Raw genomic sequence first — 21,284 nt, 5'->3', positions numbered from 1 at the left:
ACGGGAACTATGAGGGGAGGGGGGCTTTCTAGGGATGAGACTCAGTGGCGACGGTTTCGAAGGAATGCGTTTGGCTTCGTTGGCTTTTCCCTTCCGACCAGCTGAGTTCTGTCTCTTTTGGGGCCTGCTTTCTGGTTTTGTTCTTTGCCAATTTGGGGAGGGTTGCAAAAAAGGGGTTCGAATCTGTAGGCTTGAGTGTACTAATTAGTTGTGGTTATGGTTGGGGCTGTTGCTATCCTTTGGAAATAACAAGGACGCTTCATTAGGCTTGCCCTTATCCACTCTCTTCTTTCGTCTTTGGGGTGACGAACGGAAATTTCCTTGGTCCCTGGGCATCTAGGTTGCTATGCTGGACGCTAGTGATGAGGTATAGTCCTTGGTAGGGTGGTGTTGGGGCTCTTTTGGTCGAGTTGAGGTCTGTGGTGCAATCGATTTTCGCCTTGTTTTTCTAGTTTTCGTTGGCTCCAAGTAGGCGGGAAGGAGGAAGGTGTGAAATGGTGGACAATGGGAAAGGATTTAACTAAGCCAAGGCTAATAATTTATTGAAAGTGGTTTTAAAACATAGGATTTTAATTTAACGTTAAATGGGGAATATATTGGGGTAGCTTGTGACGGGGGTTTGGAGGGTCAAACTGAGCTTACATTTATTAATGATTTAAATAAGATCTTAATTTTATCAGTATCGATTACCTATTTCACATAGTCTAGCGGTTATTCTGTAAACATTATAAACAATCAGACATATATCAAACACAATTTTTTCAAATTATATAGGTACTTCATTTGGCATTTTATTTAGGGGTTTATTTAAACCTTTTCGAAATTCGGGGGTGATGTAATAATTATTTAAGATGTTGATAAATATTAATTTAAAATTAGGGGGTCATAATTTGTTATAAATGGGCATCAAAATTAACATTATATTCAGTGTCCTTTTGTAGCCACACTCAATATAAGGTTGGGGTAACGTGGCCCAGGAGGCTTAAGGTGCGACTACACAATGTTAAAAGAACCAAGTCTAAGCTTCACCGTAAGCCTAGACTAGAATGTATAGGTAATAAGGAACGGACTCACAGCTGGTATGACAAACGTGGCGTCCCTTGGTGCTGGGCATGAACCAGTAGACATGTTGGGCAAGATGCAAACAAGAGCTTCTATACCGGGCGACTTCAGGATTGGGAATGAATATCTGTCTCGGTAAAGCAGCCGACGGTAGCTTAGTTGTAACAGGGCTACCAGCTCATCCCGGACTACCTTAAAAGGGTGCCTGACATGGCTACATACCCCCCCATTCCAAAAGACGCCACTTTATTGAACAAAAAAAAAATAAAGGCCCGATAAGTTGACAGCAAATACCGACAAAAAAGAAAAAATGATCCGGATGAAACACTCAAAAAGAAAACACAACGCGAACCGGCATAGCACGCACCACGGAAGAAATAAAGAAACATAGCCCGAATGCTAAAAACGAGCACGGCCACGATAAACACGCGACGTGTTACCATAATAAGAGCAATGTTTGGGTACCCGGGGCCGAGAAATGGCTTTACGCGGACGAGGAAAGTTGACTTGACGGTGAAAACGCCTGGGCGGCGAATGGGAACGAGGATCAGTGTAAGAAGATACGACGGAGACGGCTGTATCGTGGTCGGTGTGATCAGGATGTAAGAGTAGCACATCATCATCAATGGAGAGAGCATTCGCTGCGCTGGCGGGCGAAAAAGGCGCCACACCCGGGGAAACCGAGTGGGCATACGAGGACGACGACTGGACCACAGGAACAGCGGGCGACGCAGTAGGCGAAATCATGGCGGCGTGCATGTAGTCACGGCGTGATTGAACAGTCATCTCATCCAAATGGGGCACCGGAGCGTCGGTAGACGGATTAGTATGACCACCCGCGGATTGAACAAAAAAAAAATAAAGGCCCGATAAGTTGACAGCAAATACCGACAAAAAAGAAAAAATGATCCGGATGAAACACTCAAAAAGAAAACACAACGCGAACCGGCATAGCACGCACCACGGAAGAAATAAAGAAACATAGCCCGAATGCTAAAAACGAGCACGGCCACGATAAACACGCGACGTGTTACCATAATAAGAGCAATGTTTGGGTACCCGGGGCCGAGAAATGGCTTTACGCGGACGAGGAAAGTTGACTTGACGGTGAAAACGCCTGGGCGGCGAATGGGAACGAGGATCAGTGTAAGAAGATACGACGGAGACGGCTGTATCGTGGTCGGTGTGATCAGGATGTAAGAGTAGCACATCATCATCAATGGAGAGAGCATTCGCTGCGCTGGCGGGCGAAAAAGGCGCCACACCCGGGGAAACCGAGTGGGCATACGAGGACGACGACTGGACCACAGGAACAGCGGGCGACGCAGTAGGCGAAATCATGGCGGCGTGCATGTAGTCACGGCGTGATTGAACAGTCATCTCATCCAAATGGGGCACCGGAGCGTCGGTAGACGGATTAGTATGACCACCCGCGGATTTCCTTGAGGGCTTAGGCCGGCGAGGGCAATGGTAAACTTTGTGGTTGCCACGACAGAAATAGCAACGGATACGGGCCGGAGCCGGAATAAATTGAAACGGCGTTGGCGTCGGCGACACATGGTCTAAATGCTCAAGCCGAAAGACACCAGACCGGAAGTCCATAAGAAGGCCCATCCTGGCAAGAGTACCAAGATCGAAAACTACCTTCGGCTGCGACAAGTTCTCCTCTTGGACAAACAGAAACGGCAACACGCATTCAGCACGAGGCCAAAACACCTTGATATCCAATAAAACCCCTACAAAACGGGTTTTAGCACGGTCACTATAGTAGGCCAACTCAGCATTACTGAGCAGCTTATAACGAACGCCCAAGGACACCACACCAGCGAAAGAGATCCAAGGAACGGAGGAAAAAGCGAGATCCACCGGCATTTCAATTTTGTTGTCAGTTAATCGTGTGCGCAAATAGCTCAAACCAGGACCGGAGGGAAAGGCATCCTGAGGAAAAAGAAAACAATTAAAAGTGATTTTACAAAAAACGATCAGGTTCACCAGCCCGTCTGACGAACTCCTGAGGCTCCCTAAAAATGGGTTTCCTGGAGAAACAAAAATTGTGTGTGGCTAAGCCATGGGTAGGGAGACCCAAGTCCGCCATTATCTGCAATTCCCGTGAGACATCGTTAACTGACCGAAGTTTTACGACGTTACCCTGGTTATTAGTTCTGGGAGAAAAATAGTAAATGTCCAGCGCTACTCCAGCACTAGACGGCCTAGACCGGTGTACTACCGCACGATACCACCCGTTTAAAAAAGGAGCAATCAGCGGATCCACGGCGCCAAGGCCTCCCTGGGGAGCAGCCAGACCATTTCCGTCCTTATGCATCTCCGCGATCCCTACCGCACCACCAGCAGGGTCCGAGGCAGCACCATGGCAGTCGACACTCTCGTTACCGTCATCCTCATCAGGATCACCGAACAACTCACCCAGGGCCTCCAAACCCACAGGTGGATGCAAAATAGTATCATCAGCGGCAACGCTAGCTCCATCGCCGCTCGAGTCCGCCGGAAAAAGGGGCAAATCGGGCTCCCCCGAGTAATACTGTTTCAATAAGCTGACGTGCCACGGGCCAACGTTAAGCCCAGTTCGCAAGTCTATCAATGTGACAGATTCTGAATTTGCCACTTTATCAACGCGATACGGACCGTCCCACCTAGCGGCTAGCTTAGCCATATACCCAAGAGCCGCGTTAGACTGAGGGTGAGTACGCTTCCATACTAAAGAACCCACATCCGGAGCCCAGTCCAACCTAGTCTTATCATAGTATTTCTTTTGCTTTTGTTTGGCTAACCGGACCACTTCTCTGATAGAAACTAAACGCTCCTCTAAAGGCTCCAGCACACTGGCAGAAAAATCGGCTGCATTAGCGTCAATATCAAGATCTGGATCGACGTCCTCGGGTTCCAACCAAGGGAGTCTGGCTTCCCTACCCTGGGTTACCCAAAAAGGGGATTGTTTAGTCACTTCATGTTTAGCAGAATTATAGGCTAACTGCAACAAGGGAAGGCACTCATCCCACTCCCTGTGCCGATTTCCTACAAAGACGCTGATCATATCGCCAATTACCCGATTCACCCTCTCCGTTTGGTTGGTCTGTGGGTGATATGGCGAAGCATACGTGCAGACTATCCGCAGCTGCGCGCAAGTGTCCCTCCAAACGTGCGCGATGAACTGGGGGCCATTATCGCTGAGCCGAATCACCCGCTCGACCAACGCCTCGGAAACAGTCATCGCATTAGCCACCTTTAAGGGTACAAATTCAACCCATTTCGAACAGTAGTCCGTAAAAACAAGTAAAAATCGGTTTCTTCTCCGACTCATGGGTAAAGGGCCCATTAGATCCACGCCTACCATAGACCAAGGAGCAACTACCAAATTAGAAACCATCTGGCCCGGAGACCGAAAATTTCGACACTTTCTCTGCTGGCAAGCAATACAGGACTTGACATAAAGGGCAACGCTGTTTCTCAACCCAGGCCACCAAAAAGTGCTAATAATACGCTCAACGGTTTTGTCAACACCGAGATGCCCGGCTAGGGGATGATCATGAACCTGACGTAACACAACCTTCTGCATACTTGATGGAACAACTATCCTATGGCCACCCCGCGACACCTTGCGGCGCAGAACCCGATCAATCACGATATAGTATCTAGCCTCCTTACTAACACAGGGGTCAACCCTGGACACTACAATATCATAGAGTCGCTTGATCTCAGCATCAGCTGCCTGTGCCCTCCGGAAGTCAACCATCGTTAGGGTTGGGATTAAAGCACTCCCCGACCCATCAACAACTGGCGCCGGATTCCGAGCGTCGGTCACCATACCCAACATGCCAGGTTCGCTTATCAAAGATTCAGTTGATGGTAACACCTCCCCGACCAGGCCCGAGTCACACGGCTCATGAACCCTGGACAGAGCATCTGCCACTACATTCAGTTTACCCGGTCTATACTTAACAGACATATCAAACTCCTGTAAAAAAAGTGCCCACCGTGCCAGACGACCCTGTGGATTTTTAAGATTCAACAGCCACTGAAGTGACGAATGATCAGTAATCACCTCGAAACGGGACCCTTCCAGAAAATGACGAAATTGTTTTACAGCCCAAACTATTGCGAGACATTCTTTCTCCGTAGTGGAATAATTACGCTCAGCCGCTTGCAATATGCGGCTTATATGGCCAATAGGTACCTCTAAGCCGTCCTGTAACTGCAACAATGATGCACCTAACCCCACCTCTGACGCGTCGGTCACCAAAATAAAAGGACAGTTATCTCTAGTCGTGGCCAATGGAAGAGCGTTTAACATAGCCGATTTTAGATCATCATAAGCCTTATCATGTTGTGCAGACCATTCCCACTTCCTACTCTTTTTCTTAAGATCATATAACGGGCTCGCAATGAACGCATATTGCTCAATAAAACGCTGATGCCAACCCGCAAAACCCAAGAATCTTTCCAACTGCTTGACGTTCCTGGGCTTTGGATAGCTTCGTACGCCCTGCAATTTGCCTGGATCAATACGCACTCCGTCTTTGTCAATAACATGACCCAAGACTTTGGCTTCCGACTGAGCAAACACACACTTCTCTAAACGCAAAATTTGGCCCAGCGTCAAGAAGGCATTGTAACACGTATTCTAAAGCGACCAAGTGTTCTTCCCATGTCGCATGACCCAAAATAATGTCGTCAAAATACAATACCACACCGAAGCGGCGCCTATCCTTCAACACCTGTTGCATCATCCTATTAAAGGTTGACCCACTATTAATATGACCGAAAGGCATCCTTAAAAATTCAAAGTTACCAGCATGGGTGGTGAAACCGGTTTTTTCGATACTGCCAATATCCCGACCTAAGATCTAAGTGCGACACAAAGCACGGCTGGCCTAAAACATTATCAGCTCGTCTATTCGCGCCACCGGATAAGGATCCTTAACAGTTACGCGGTTTGACTTCCGAAAATCGACGCATAACCTGGTGGACACGTCAACTGGTTTCTGACCTACACACTCAAACGGAGCATCCTTCTTGGGAACGACCACCACCGGGGACATCCAGGGGCTGTGCGAATGTCTAATAACATTATGGGCTAACATCTCCTCCAAATGCTTCTCAATTAACACCTGTTTCTGTCTTGACACCCTATAGGGTCTTTGCGCAATAGGTGGGGATGACCCGTTATTAATATGATAACGAACATCTTTGGCTAAACCAATTTTGGGGGCAAATACCTCTGGAAACTTACTCAATAAGCCACATAACGCCACTCCCATCTCGGCCGGGACATTAGTTCTTCCCATTACCCGATCAATAGACGTCTTAAATTCTTCAGACACCCCCTCAACATCCCCATCCGATAAGAAAAAGAAACTGATAGGTCTAGGTTTTCCCAACGACACAGTGCCTCTCTCATAATCGAGCTTACCATGATGCAAAACTAAGAAATCCCTACCAAGAACAGCGTCGAGGGGAAGATCAGCCATTAGACGAAACGTATGAGTAAAAGGTCTATCCTTAATATAAATTGTTAATTTCTGTTCATCCAAAATAGGCGACTGCTGGCCATTAGCCAACATAACCATGTCACACACGTCACGCGGCGACCAATTAGGAAACAACAGAGACCATACGGCCTCAGACAGAAAAGAGAAATCAGCGCCCGTATCAACTAGACATTCGACCTTAATTTTGTTTGGTAAAACGGCATTAATTCTCGCCATGCGCTGAGGAAAACTATAAATAGCGTTAATCGCACTAACCGCTGTCGGAGACAAGCCACCATCGCCTGTCCCCGACCCTACAAGTTTTTTGGAGCCTGAGGGCTAATAACCTCCTTAGGTCTGGTCTCATTATGATCACTACCAAACGATCTCGGCACCCTCGGCTTTCGACACTCATTTGCCATGTGACCATCTTCCCCACAGTTAAAACAACGGATTTGGTAACCGCGACCCACACTGGGTCTCTGGGGCTGATAACCAACCTGACCACGGTCATTATATACCCTTTGATCTTGAGGAACCGGGGAGGGAATGGGCTTATTATTACTCAACATATAGGAATCAACTTCTCTTTTCCGCGCTAGAATACGCTTAGCAATCGGTATCTCACGCTCTAAATCATGTACCGAGTGACAGACACTGAGGTTCAAACAAGAGGCTAGTTCAGCACTAAGCCCATCGTAAACGCGGTCCAATAGATCTAATGAGTCCCAAGGGGTGGTCAATTGATTGTTTAGGGCTAACATCTGGGCAACATAACTTTCGGGATCTTCATTCGGCTGCTGCCTTCGTTGAGCTAATCGCCTTTTTAACTCCCTTTCATACTCCCGAGAGAAATATTTTTCCAAGAACAACGCGTGAAATCTATCATAACAAGTAAATCTAGATTCATTGTTATTGAACCATAACTCCGCCTGATCAGTAAGGGTCAAAGGAATTGACTTAACGAGTAGCTCATCCATGGTGAGGTCATATGACCGAGCAAAACGCTTTAGACGTTGTAAGTGCAACTTAGGGTCGTCATCAGCCTTCCCTGAAAACCAGAAATTGGGCACAGGCGGACGCTTATTAGGCCTACGGCCGGCTACCATCTCGGTCAATAGCTCTACGACCTTCCCCATATCAGCACCCTCTGACACACTTTGCTCCCCTTCCTGACTCATTTCACTGTTTGATATTCCACACAATTTATAAAAGGCAGTATTAAATTTGCTAATTCTCAAATCGGTAGAATCGACTGAAGAAACGTCAATTGCGTCAGCCCGAACCAAACCAATGCCAACAGGCTTATTTTCCATAAATCGACAAAAAAAGTAAATAATTTAATATAAAAAATTAATCCCAACACAACTAAAAGAACAAAATTAAATAAAATAGATTAAAAAATAACTGCAACGCAATTACGGAGAATTACCAACTCAACTAACCCTAAAACAGTAAGGAAGGGGGCTTCACCGCGAAACTACCGAGGCCGCAAAAACAATATGGCGACCGACCAAACAAGAGACAAAAACTACCGCACAACGGCGAAAATGCATAAATATGAACGAAAACTACCAAACATGAGGTCCACCAGACTGCATATCACACAATAATAATAATAAAATAACCGTTTACCGTTGCCACCAATTATGTAGCCACACTCAATATAAGGTTGGGGTAACGTGGCCCAGGAGGCTTAAGGTGCGACTACACAATGTTAAAAGAACCAAGTCTAAGCTTCACCGTAAGCCTAGACTAGAATGTATAGGTAATAAGGAACGGACTCACAGCTGGTATGACAAACGTGGCGTCCCTTGGTGCTGGGCATGAACCAGTAGACATGTTGGGCAAGATGCAAACAAGAGCTTCTATACCGGGCGACTTCAGGATTGGGAATGAATATCTGTCTCGGTAAAGCAGCCGACGGTAGCTTAGTTGTAACAGGGCTACCAGCTCATCCCGGACTACCTTAAAAGGGTGCCTGACATGGCTACACTTTCTGAGTTGGGGAAAATATACTTTATTAAGGGTGACGTATATGGGCTATGGTTTTCTAATAGTTTAAACCGACAAATAACACTTAAGAATTTTATCCCTTTTATAGGGGAAGTTAGAATTTTATTAAAAAAATGAAATGACAAAAATAAATAAACAGAGAAAAAAAGACAAACATATCAGAAGAAAACAAAAATTATTTTGGTTTCGGGGAGGAAGTGAACTTTCAGGGGTAACATTCTCTTCATCTTCATCATTTAAGGAAATTAAGCTAGCGTTATCGCAGCTATTTCCCGGACAGCGCGCACACATGGCTTTAGTCTAAAAGTAGAATTAGTGCTTATCCATACTATGATACGATTGAATTTATTCTTGGTTTCGCCATATTAATCAAAATTTGTTTAAGGGCTTATCATAATTTTTAAAAGGAAAATAAATTACAATTTTGAACAGCGCTTCTTCCGATTTCGGAGACTAAAAAGTCCATTACGAAAACATCCAGTGTATCCAAAGTAGTTTGGCACTCTTCGCTCATCAACTGATGTACATCCCTCCGCCGGATGTAAAATGCCGTTACCGAAGATTGAATAGTAGTTAAGGAAGATAAATAAAATAAGAATGTAATTATATATATGTATTACACAACATTATTAGAAATAATACATACGCTAAACAATCGACATTTAGTTTGGTATATCCATCCGGAGGAGGGATGTACAGACCATTGGCATTCAAAATGTATGACTGCATTTCCCCAATAAGCGCGCTTATTTGGGGCCACTCCGGTTCGCAATTTACGGAAAATATCCATCATAACTTTATAAAACATAAATAAACTTACCACTCGTTCTCGGTATCCGTGGTGGAGGATACCTCGTCGTCTAAGCCATTCGCTGGTTAGGGGCAGGGGCGTATCCAGGATTTTATTTCAGGGGGGGGGTGCTGACGGAAATTTCACCCCCCCCCTTAAATACGCCCTTGGTTAGGGGCACTTTTCCTACGACCATTTTCAATTTATTAAAAATCAAGAGTTGTACTTTTCAGTCATCGGTAAACCCCTTTTATACGCGTTGAGCGGTCCTGGAGAGTACTGCCCATAGTTGTGAAAAATGAAACGTCCAAACTGTATAGTGTAAATCATCCTAACGATACCGGGTAGGTTCCGTGGATTTCATGACGTAGATAGTACAAATTTAGTGAAAAATAAATATCCCCCAACTGTCATCTTCAGTTGCGGAAGGGTGTTCTCTACTTCCCGAAGACACCCATTAGCCCTTTGATTTCGGGGACGTTATTTTACCCAATCAGAATCAGGTTGGAGATGCCAGTCAAAATTGTCCTCCCCCACGAGCATCTCCACTTTTCCCTCTCCCTACTATTTAATCTACACGGCTTTTTCGATAATTATGAAAATCTCAGAATCTATGCAAATTTTGAAGGACATCGAAAGTAGTCGGGTTCACAGCGTTGGCCGATTTGTCGTGGAATGACCGGTTGGCCATAAAGAAATAATATCGATCTGGAATACGTAATTGGAGAATACTCGTCGATTACCGAGTACCAAAAAATCGCATATTCGGGTATTTGTTTTTTCTAACCTGGTTACTTCAAAGTTCAAAGAGACCCTTTTACAACTTTTTTGGGGGGCAATTAACGGCACCTAAAAAGTTGTGGAGACTGTGGCTCGTTTAAATTAAAGGAATATACTCCTTTTACATTTAATTTCATAATTACTCGAATAAAACCAACTCCTATTAAATACTCGATAACCGGACTAGGCAGAGAGGCTAGGCTAATACTAAGCATACCTGTGTCACCGAATCTGTAGCGTAGCCAGGATTTTGTTTCGGGGGGGGGGGGGCACACCATTGAAAAAAAAAGTAAAAAAATAAAAATATTTGTACGTGAAGCCAAAAATGTCATGGTCTCAAGCTATAATATTTTAACTTTTTTCAACCCTGCTTTTGTTTCACTTAAAAATAAAATCACTGTCACTATTTCTTCAATAACTTTAAAATTCGAATACGATTTGCAAAGTGAAACTATAGATTTGGTTTTTGAGTTTGCTCACGAATCGGACCTGTGTAAGCACTATATATTTTATTCATTGTTTTGTGAAGGCATTTTGGAGGGGTTTTCCTATTTCCAGCTTGCTCGCGCCCAAATGATGCTAACGTTATAATTTTTAATTGCATGTTATTTTCGTGAAGGTATTCTTTCTATAAAGCCCCCAGAAACTTTTGATTGGGACTTCACATCCTTCATCATTTCTAATATCCAAGAAAATGGTACATTTATTGGCCTAGGCTGAATTTTTTTAAACACTATATAATGAGAAATTGCAATTGCAAACGAATTGAGAAACTAACTCACTCTCAATTTTTCTTGCTTCCATCATAGCTACCAATTTGTAAATGTTGAATTAAACTAATTTGTTGAGCAATCTCAATTTGCTCTTCTTCTGTTAACTGCTGAACGTACTCCTAATTTACAAGACAATAACAGTTAAGATTTGTTTAGGCAGTATAAACTATTTTAAATAGTACTTGATAGGATGGAGGTGGGCCCAATTGATGAGATGAAGATTCTCTAACACTTTGATTTTCTGATGAAGCCGATTTCAGGAACTGTTGGGCACTATCATATCTTTTGATTGTTTTGGTACGTAGTTAATATTTAAGCTCGATCCCAGGTCTACTGAATCCATATCGGTTACAGGGTGTAAAAAACATATGAAACATGGCTCTATACCTAATGTTTTGGATTCAACACAAGCTAAAACGTTGCGACTAAGTGTTCCCACCACCAGTGGCGAATCCTGCTTTGCTGCAGATTCTGTCCTCAATCAGCAACCACAAGGGAAATTATTGATGAGATGAAGATTCTCTAACACTTTGATTTTCTGATGATGCCGATTTCAGGCAATTCCCCATTATGTTTAAGATTATTTGAAGTGTTTAATTTTGAAGAATAAGCATAGCCTTTTTTGGTAAGTTTTTTTTTATCAATCAAATCCTATTTGGGAAATTGAATTGAAACTTTGAAAGGAAAGAAAAAAGATATGATTTAAAAAGGTTGGGGGTACTTGAGGGAGCCATGCGCTAAATGAACCTTGATAGCGCAATAACTCAGAAAATCAGTTACCTTTCGGAGGAGATAGGAAGCCTAGAAGCGGCGAGGCCCTGTGCTGTAGCACACTTAGCACATAGGTAAATCCGGCACTCACCCGTACATTTGTGTATTATGGTACACGTTTTGAACACTAATCAGTGAGCTTAGGATGCGTAGAGATCATTATTGAATTTACACGCTGTACTGATATTGTCAGAGCACTGTCTATTTTTCGCTAATCGACTTATGACTGACTGTTTTCGGACAACAATTTTGGCTCCCTATAAGTTGGCTTATGGCAGATAATTACTCTTAAACTTAGTTTAGTGAAATCTCTAAAATACCTACTTATTACGCACTTATCATACTCCGTTAAATCAAGGGCGACATGAATACTATATCATACTCCGTTAAATCAAGGTTGACATGATTACTCTATCATACTCCGTTAAAACAAGATTGACATGATTACTCTATCATACTCCGTTAAATCAAGGTTGACATGATTACTCTATCATACTCCGTTAAATTAAGAGTGACATGATTACTCTATCACACTACGTTAAATCAAGGTGATATGATTACTCTATCATACTCCGTTAAATCAAGGGTGACATGATTACTCTACCATACTCTGTTAAATCAAGGGTAACATGATTACTCTATCATACTGCGTTAAATAAAGAGTGACATGATTACTCTATCAAACTCCGTTAAATCAAGGGTGACATGAATACTATCATACTCCGTTAAATCAAAGGTGATATGATTACTCTATCATACTGCGTTAAATCAAGAGTGATATGATTACTCTATCATACTGCGTTAAATCAAGGGTGACATGATTACTCTACCATACTCTGTTAAATCAAGGGTAACATGATTACTCTATCATACTCCGTTAAATCAAAGGTGACATGATTACTCTATCATACTCCGTTAAATCAAAGGTGATATGATTACTCTATCATACGGCGTTAAATCAAGAGTGACATGATTACTCTATCAAACTCCGTTAAATCAAGGGTGACATGAATACTATCATACTCCGTTAAATCAAAGGTGATATGATTACTCTATCATACTCCGTTAAATCAAGGTTGACATGATTACTCTATCTTACTCCGTTAAATCAAGATTGACATGATTACTCTATCATACTCCGTTAAATCAAAGGTGATATGATTACTCTATCATACTCCGTTAAATCAAGGTTGACATGATTACTCTATCATACTCCGTTAAAACAAGATTGACATGATTACTCTATCATACTCCGTTAAATCAAGGTTGACATGATTACTCTATCATACTCCGTTAAATTAAGAGTGACATGATTACTCTATCATACTCCGTTAAATCAAGGGTGACATGATTACTCTATCATACTCCGTTAAATCAAGGGTGACATGATTACTCTACCATACTCTGTTAAATCAAGGGTAACATACTCCGTTAAATCAAGGTTGACATGATTACTCTATCATACTCCGTTAAATCAAGGGTAACATGATTACTCTATCATACTCCGTTAAATCAAAGGTGACATGATTACTCTATCATACTCCGTTAAATCAAATGTGATATGATTACTCTATCATACGGCGTTAAATCAAGAGTGACATGTTTACTCTATCAAACTCCGTTAAATCAAGGGTGACATGAATACTATCATAGTCCGTTAAATCAAAGGTGATATGATTACTCTATCATAATCCGTTAAATCAAGGTTGACATGATTACTCTATCTTACTCCGTTAAATCAAGATTGACATGATTACTCTATCATACTCCGTTAAATCAAGGTTGACATGATTACTCTATCATACTCCGTTAAATTAAGAGTGACATGATTACTCTATTACACTACGTTAAATCAAGGTGATATGATTACTCTATCATACTCCGTTAAATCAAGGGTGACATGATTACTCTACCATACTCTGTTAAATCAAGGGTAACATGATTACTCTATCATACTATGTTAAATCAAGAGTGACATGATTACTCTATCAAACTCCGTTAAATCAAGGGTGACATGAATACTATCATACTCCGTTAAATCAAAGGTGATATGATTACTCTATCATACTCCGTTAAATCAAAGGTGATATGATTACTCTATCATACTGCGTTAAATCAAGAGTGACATGATTACTCTATCAAACTCCGTTAAATCAAGGGTGACATGAATACTATCATACTCCGTTAAATCAAAGGTGATATGATTACTCTATCATACTCCGTTAAATCAAGAGTGATATGATTACTCTATCATACTGCGTTAAATCAAGAGTGACATGATTACTCTATCATACTCCGTTAAATCAAGAGTGACATGATTACTCTATCAAACTCCGTTAAATCAAGGGTGACATGAATACTATCATACTCCGTTAAATCAAAGGTGATATGATTACTCTATCATACTGCGTTAAATCAAGAGTGATATGATTACTCTATCATACTGCGTTAAATCAAGAGTGACATGATTACTCTATCATACTCCGTTAAATCAAGGGTGACATGATTACTCTATCATACTCCGTTAAATCAAGGGTGACATGATTACTCTATCTTACTCCGTTAAATCAAGATTGACATGATTACTCTATCATACTCCGTTAAATCAAGGTTGACATGATTACTCTATCATACTCCGTTAAATCAAGGGTGACATGAATACTATCATACTCCGTTAAATCAAAGGTGATATGATTACTCTATCATACTCCGTTAAATCAAGGTAGACATGATTACTCTATCTTACTCCGTTAAATCAAGATTGACATGATTACTCTATCATACTCCGTTAAATCAAGGTTGACATGATTACTCTATCATACTCCGTTAAATTAAGAGTGACATGATTACTCTATCATACTCCGTTAAATCAAAGGTGATATGATTACTCTATCATACTGCGTTAAATCAAGAGTGACATGATTACTCTATCAAACTCCGTTAAATCAAGGGTGACATGAATACTATCATACTCCGTTAAATCAAAGGTGATATGATTACTCTATCATACTATGTTAAATCAAGAGTGACATGATTACTCTATCAAACTCCGTTAAATCAAGGGTGACATGAATACTATCATACTCCGTTAAATCAAAGGTGATATGATTACTCTATCATACTCCGTTAAATCAAAGGTGATATGATTACTCTATCATACTGCGTTAAATCAAGAGTGACATGATTACTCTATCAAACTCCGTTAAATCAAGGGTGACATGAATACTATCATACTCCGTTAAATCAAAGGTGATATGATTACTCTATCATACTCCGTTAAATCAAAGGTGACATGATTACTCTATCATACTCCGTTAAATCAAAGGTGATATGATTACTCTATCATACTGCGTTAAATCAAGAGTGATATGATTACTCTATCATACTGCGTTAAATCAAAGGTGATATGATTACTCTATCATACTCCGTTAAATCAAGAGTGATATGATTACTCTATCATACTTCGTTAAATCAAGAGTGACATGATTACTCTATCATACTGCGTTAAATCAAGAGTGACATGATTACTCTATCAAACTCCGTTAAATCAAGGGTGACATGAATACTATCATACTCCGTTAAATCAAAGGTGATATGATTACTCTATCATACTGCGTTAAATCAAGAGTGATATGATTACTCTATCATACTGCGTTAAATCAAGATTGACATGATTACTCTATCATACTCCGTTAAATCAAGGTTGACATGATTACTCTATCATACTCCGTTAAATTAAGAGTGACATGATTACTCTATCACACTACGTTAAATCAAGGTGATATGATTACTCTATCATACTCCGTTAAATCAAAGGTGACATGATTACTCTATCATACTCCGTTAAATCAAAGGTGATATGATTACTCTATCATACTGCGTTAAATCAAGAGTGATATGATTACTCTATCATACTGCGTTAAATCAAGAGTTACATGATTACTCTATCAAACTCCGATAAATCAAGGGTGACATGAATACTATCATACTCCGTTAAATCAAAGGTGATATGATTACTCTATCATACTGCGTTAAATCAAGAGTGATATGATTACTCTATCATACTGCGTTAAATCAAGAGTGACATCATTATTCTATCATACTCCGTTAAATGAAGGGTGAGATGATTACTATATCATACTCTGTTAAATCAAGAGTGGCAATGTTGTCCAGTTTAAAGATAAAAACAATTTTGTCCAGTTTGATGGTCGCATGATGACTTAGCCCTTAATTTTCCACCTGCATGTACACAAAAATACTGTGAAAAAAATAAACTCAAACTCAAACTCAAAATTCCGTCCAGTTTAATGATAAAAACAATTTTGTCTAGTTTAATGATAAAACAATTTTGTCTAGTTTAATGATAAAAACAATTTTGTCTAGTTTAAAAATAAAAATATTTCGTCCAGTTTAAAGATAAAAACAATATTTTCAGTTTGATGATAACACAATTTCGTCCAGTTTTAATAGCTGTAGTTTGCCAGTGTTAATTTGTAACTGTAATAACTAAAACAATAAGTGTGCTTACAAAATATACAGTGAAGAGAATTATCACCCCCGGACTTACGGAATCGACCCATTGAAAATTTGTACCGCTCACAAGAAATTCATGACTACGGAAGAGGACCAAATAGGTACTAGAAGTTTCTTAAGTACCATCCTTAGAATAACCCTTTTATTTTTATCACCCTGTATAACTATAATAACATTTCTTTTTAATATTAACCACGCCCAAAATTAAGTTTGGGTTAAATATACATTTTTAAAATGGGCCTATTAAATTTCCATTACAAAACTTCCTAAAAGTTTTTTTTTCGTCGGATAAATGAGAATTTTTGATAAGGCAAATAATAATCCTAACGTATTTGCATTCACCAGTTTATTCATCCGTGTAATATAATTTCACCCCTCTAATTTTATCTCCTAATCGTTTTAGCGTTGAGAAATTTGTCGGAATCGATAAAAATTTTAAAATTTGCCAAACCATTTGAGAAATTTGAAAAGATTTTGTAAAATTTAATTAGAAATTTAAAATTTGGAAATTTTAAAATCACTGGCGTGTACGAAATTTGAAAGAGTGTCGGACCCCTCGACTGGAACGTACTGAACTGAACTCCCGTCAATGACTGAGGGGGATATTTTTGTCGGAGGTGGAAACAACATAATGGTATTTTATGAAAACACCTTCCCCGTTATGGTTGTAGCTAAGCGCTCGCTCGGGCGTTTGTTCATTTTTTTTTGGATTTGGAAAACCCGACTAAAAAAACCCAACCCTACTCGGATCGGGGTTGAAAACCCGGAAATCCCCGACTTACCAGGTCGGGGTCCCCGTACGATCACTACACTCAGAAACCAAATCTTGTTTCAATTGGCAAATCGTATTTGAACTTTTAAAGTTATTGATTCATTATCCCTTTAAGAGTCAGTTTTACACGGCTACAGTAAATTAGTGGTAGCAAACTGTGATTGCTTAGGCATCACCGCGCTATCTTGGCTGTTTTTTAAGGCAAATAAAACTTTCCTGTACTCGTAATTTCCCGTATCTCCAATAAAACAGCCAAGTGTTCATTCTTGGGGCACTGCAATCGCCCACAAACCTTCAACGTTATACCTTTGAAGTCTAAAACATTATCCTTCCATTAATTATAACAGCAAAATGTATCTTGCACAATTCTATGCTAATATTTTGTGTGAAGCCAAAAATGTCATGGTCTCAAGCTATAATATTTTAACTTTTTTCACGCTTGCTTTTGTTTCACTTAAAAATAAAATCACTGTCACTATTTCTTCAATAACTTTAAAATTCGAATACGATTTGCAAAGTGAAACTATAGATTTGGTTTTTGAGTTTGCTCACGAATCGGACCTGTGTACGCACTGTATATTTTATTCATTGTTTTGTGAAGTCATTTTGGAGGGGTTTTCCTATTTCCAGCTTGCTCGCGCCCAAATGATGCTAACGTTATAATTTTTAATTGCATGTTATTTTCGTGAAGGTATTCTTTCTATAAAGCCCCCAGAAACTTTTGATTGGGACTGCACATCCTTCATCATTTCTAATATCCAAGAAAATGGTACACTTATTGGCCTAGGCTGAATTTTTTTAAACACTATATAATGAGAAATTGCAATTGCAAACGAATTGAGAAACTAACTCACTCTCAATTTTTCTTGCTTTCATGATAGCTACCAATTGGTAAATGTTGAATTAAACTAATTTGTTGAGCAATCTCAATTTGCTCTTCTTCTGTTAACTGCTGAACGTACTCCTAATTTACAAGACAATAACAGTTAAGATTTGTTTAGGCAGTATAAACTATTTTAAATAGTACTTGATAGGATGGAGGTGGGCCCAATTGATGAGATGAAGATTCTCTAACACTTTGATTTTCTGATGAAGCCGATTTCAGGCACTGTTGGGCACTATCATATCTTTTGATTGTTTTGGTACGTAGTTAATATTTAAGCTCGATCCCAGGTCTACTGAATCCATATCGGTTACAGGGTGTAAAAAACATATGAAACATGGCTCTATACCTAATGTTTTGGATTCAACACAAGCTAAAACGTTGCGACTAAGTGTTCCCACCACCAGTGGCGAATCCTGCTTTGCTGCAGATTCTGTCCTCAATCAGCAACCACAAGGGAAATTATTGAAGAGGAGTCGTCTTCCATGGCTGACAGTAGAATTCAAGGAATGGATTCAAGTTTCCATGAAGCCGAGAGTACGGAACAAGCGTTAGCCTTTCATTCCTATGCCTCTCGTGTAAGAAATATTTTTCTGCAATTTTGTAATTGAATTTTCAATTATGTAAAATATTTTATTTTTAGAAAACTACTAAATCAGCCAGTGTCCAAACACCATATTTTCGAGAAGATTGTTGTTGGCTGCTGCACGGGTGAAATTCTCCTTTTTTCTCTCCGAGCTATCTTAATTTTGCCAGTGGGTCCCTTTTAGTTTTGATTGTGCAAGGGCTCAAAATGAGTTAAATTTTTAATTTAGAAGATATTATTTAATTCTAATTTAAAATTTTACGAACAGTCAACTGAGGTGAAGAGTTTCAATCAAATGGAAATGGAAGGACTTGTCAGAAGCTTAAATTTTTTTAAAGACAGAGGTCTAAACATTTGTATCGGATCGCCATATTGGAATTGCCGCACATTTGGAAAAGAAACACCCCGAAATCACCCATGAATTTGACAATTGGCATGTGGCAAAAAGGAGGACGATTAAATTATTGATTTTACTATACCATTTCTTAAAAAAATTAAAAATTACAGATATTAGGAAAAAGTTAAGGTCTGTAGCTACTACTACAGGTTGCGAAGCTATAGAAGTTTGGGTGCAGTCAATAATAAATCACTTGTACTGGATAGCTCGTTCATCTCAAACCAAAGAACAGTGTATTGCAAAATGGACCTCTCTGCTGAACCATATCTACAATATACATCATGGACACAGTAAAAAAATTCCAAATTGTCTCCATGATGACATTCCTACTGAAGATGAACGTTTTTGGATTCACGGAGGTTAAAAATTAATATTTTTCTCAATTCGTTCAGTAGGTGTGTACTTATATTTGTATATTTACATAACGGAACAGAGTCCATTGTGTATATAATCAACTCTCCACACACTCTTGCTGCAGTAGCCCAACTTTCGGAAAAGTACCGAACTTATTCTTTAGAGGTGTTTCATTCGGTCTTAAATTCTTTTGCACCTAAGAGGATTCATTTCCACTGGGATTCCATGACGTCTAGGAAAGTTCATAAAGATGGTTTTTGTTGAACATTTTCAATATTAATGTAATACTTTTTTGTCGATCCTAAGAATCTATTTAGCAGCGCTCCATTTTCATGAAAATGGGAAAAAAGCAAGAAGAATCAACCAGCAGGGCGAAGAAGAATTTTACGTGGCTTATCCTAAAGGTAAAACTGGTGAAGCCACTGCAAAAGTTATTTTGGAAGAAAACACTTATGGTGAGTAAAAAACAATTTCTTTGGCAAATTGTAACCCTATTTTGTACTAAATATAATTTCCTTTTTTCCAGAATATGTCCAAACATTTTTGCAAATGTCGTTTGAAAATGCCTTGGCAAATTCAAAAGGCATTGACCTAATGGCACCTTCTTGTAAAGCTACTACGTTAGCTTCTAAATACTCTGATGGAGTAGAGAAGAGTGAAATCTTAGCTAAGAACCGTAGCAGATTTCATGAAACGTTGAAAAATTGCCAAAATTAAACAATTTTAATTTAAGCACAATCATTTAATAAAACTTTGAAACCAAGCATGTTAAGTAAATCATTTTATAAGTAACAAGCAAACAAATTAAAAATCTATTATTATTGAGTGGGGTGGCAAGCCAAACACTTCGACCTAAGGTCCATTGTGCATCCCCAAACTGGGTGACTTAAATAAGTCCTATTGCCGACATAAAGCTTAAAATCTGCCCGGCCGTGATATTAGAGACGTCATACGTCTGCAACCGATGCATACCCAAATGCTCAAACCGCTGGGCTGCATAGTAATCGCAGCTACAGAGTACATGTGAGGCAGTTTCCTCCTCAGCTAGACAAGATCTGCAAATCGGGTCATCACTGACCCCAATAAGCATTAAATGTCTGTTAAGATGGCAGTGGCCTTTAAGTAGGCCAGTAACAATCCTAATACTGGACCTAGAGAGCGAGAGTAATTCTCTAGCTCTCTCCCTAGATGGGCCAAGAGTGTGTTGCGTAGTTTTGGGTAGACCTCGATGATTATACTGTGATCACCCCAAATAATGAAACTTGTTGGGGGTGTGGCCTATCATCAACCCCACGCTACAACCTAAAACAAATCCGGGTACACGTCTGGCTTTCACTATTGGGGCCAACGTTAAAATATAAATTAAAAATAAAGCTTTGTCTAGGGGTATGATTTGGAATAAACACTAAAATGGGTTTAAAGGTTGCCAACTAAAACATTTAATAATAAAACACTTGGAAAATATAATTCAAACAACCTAAAACTACGGTGCACCTAGATATTTAACTAACTTATATAATGAAACTTAAATCTAGAACAATAAACAAACCTGTTAGGCAGGCTGTACTACGTGGATATAAAATTTACAACGCACACTCGTTAGGCGAGATGTGCTGATTCGAATTAAGGAGATATAGCTTTTAGTTTATAGCATTATTATACTTAAGTGTTCGAGATGTAGAGGAGGTGGATTAAACGCTACTGATGTAACACGTTGGAGCTTTGGTCTGCTCACTCTCAGGAACACAGCAGTCGCCACTTGGCCTGTGGTTGACTGAGCGACGGCGATGTCGGGATGCCGGCCTCAGCGGTCGGGTGTCAAGTTGACGTGCTCGATTACACTGGCGGGTTCAATCTTCAATTATGGAACTTCTTCACCAAGAGTTTAGCGGTGCAAATAGATGTAGAAACTTGGGACTGCTATTAATCGCAGTTCTTCGATCCGAGAGAAAGATTAACCAACACCTCTTCTCCTAATCTCTTCAACGACTTTTTTTCTTTTATTTCTTTTTAAATCTAATTCGGACACGAGCCAAAACTTCAAATCCTCCGCGCGTGTTTTACGTAAACAGAGTCGATTT

The 21,284-nt window shown here is 40.1% G+C and overlaps 1 protein-coding gene and 1 long non-coding RNA gene across 2 annotated transcripts; one reads left to right on the top strand and one right to left on the bottom strand.

The window, feature by feature from the left end:
* Positions 1–16,298: 16,298 nt before the first annotated feature.
* On the bottom strand, positions 16,299–18,110 carry LOC149923118 (uncharacterized). The gene is made up of 3 exons (XR_016477466.1): positions 18,011–18,110; positions 17,838–17,947; positions 16,299–16,375 (listed from the first exon to the last, which is right to left on the bottom strand). It is a non-coding gene; the product is annotated as an uncharacterized LOC149923118 (long non-coding RNA).
* Positions 18,111–18,869: 759 nt separating this feature from the next.
* Positions 18,870–19,920, top strand: LOC149923117 (uncharacterized). Its single transcript, XM_090162352.1, has 5 exons — positions 18,870–18,885; positions 18,960–19,208; positions 19,283–19,456; positions 19,524–19,658; positions 19,730–19,920. Exons 1-5 carry the CDS (start codon positions 18,870–18,872, stop codon positions 19,918–19,920), a joined length of 765 nt encoding a protein of 254 aa, XP_090018478.1.
* Positions 19,921–21,284: the final 1,364 nt, after the last annotated feature.

The sequence above is a fragment of the Leiobunum rupestre genome, chromosome 11 (genome assembly GCF_980474605.1).
Source record: "Leiobunum rupestre chromosome 11, qqLeiRupe1.1.hap1, whole genome shotgun sequence".
In the NCBI taxonomy this organism is placed as follows: Eukaryota; Metazoa; Arthropoda; class Arachnida; order Opiliones; family Sclerosomatidae; genus Leiobunum; species Leiobunum rupestre.
The sequence above is the reverse complement of the archived record's forward strand: the minus strand, read 5'-3'. Positions and strand labels throughout refer to the sequence as shown.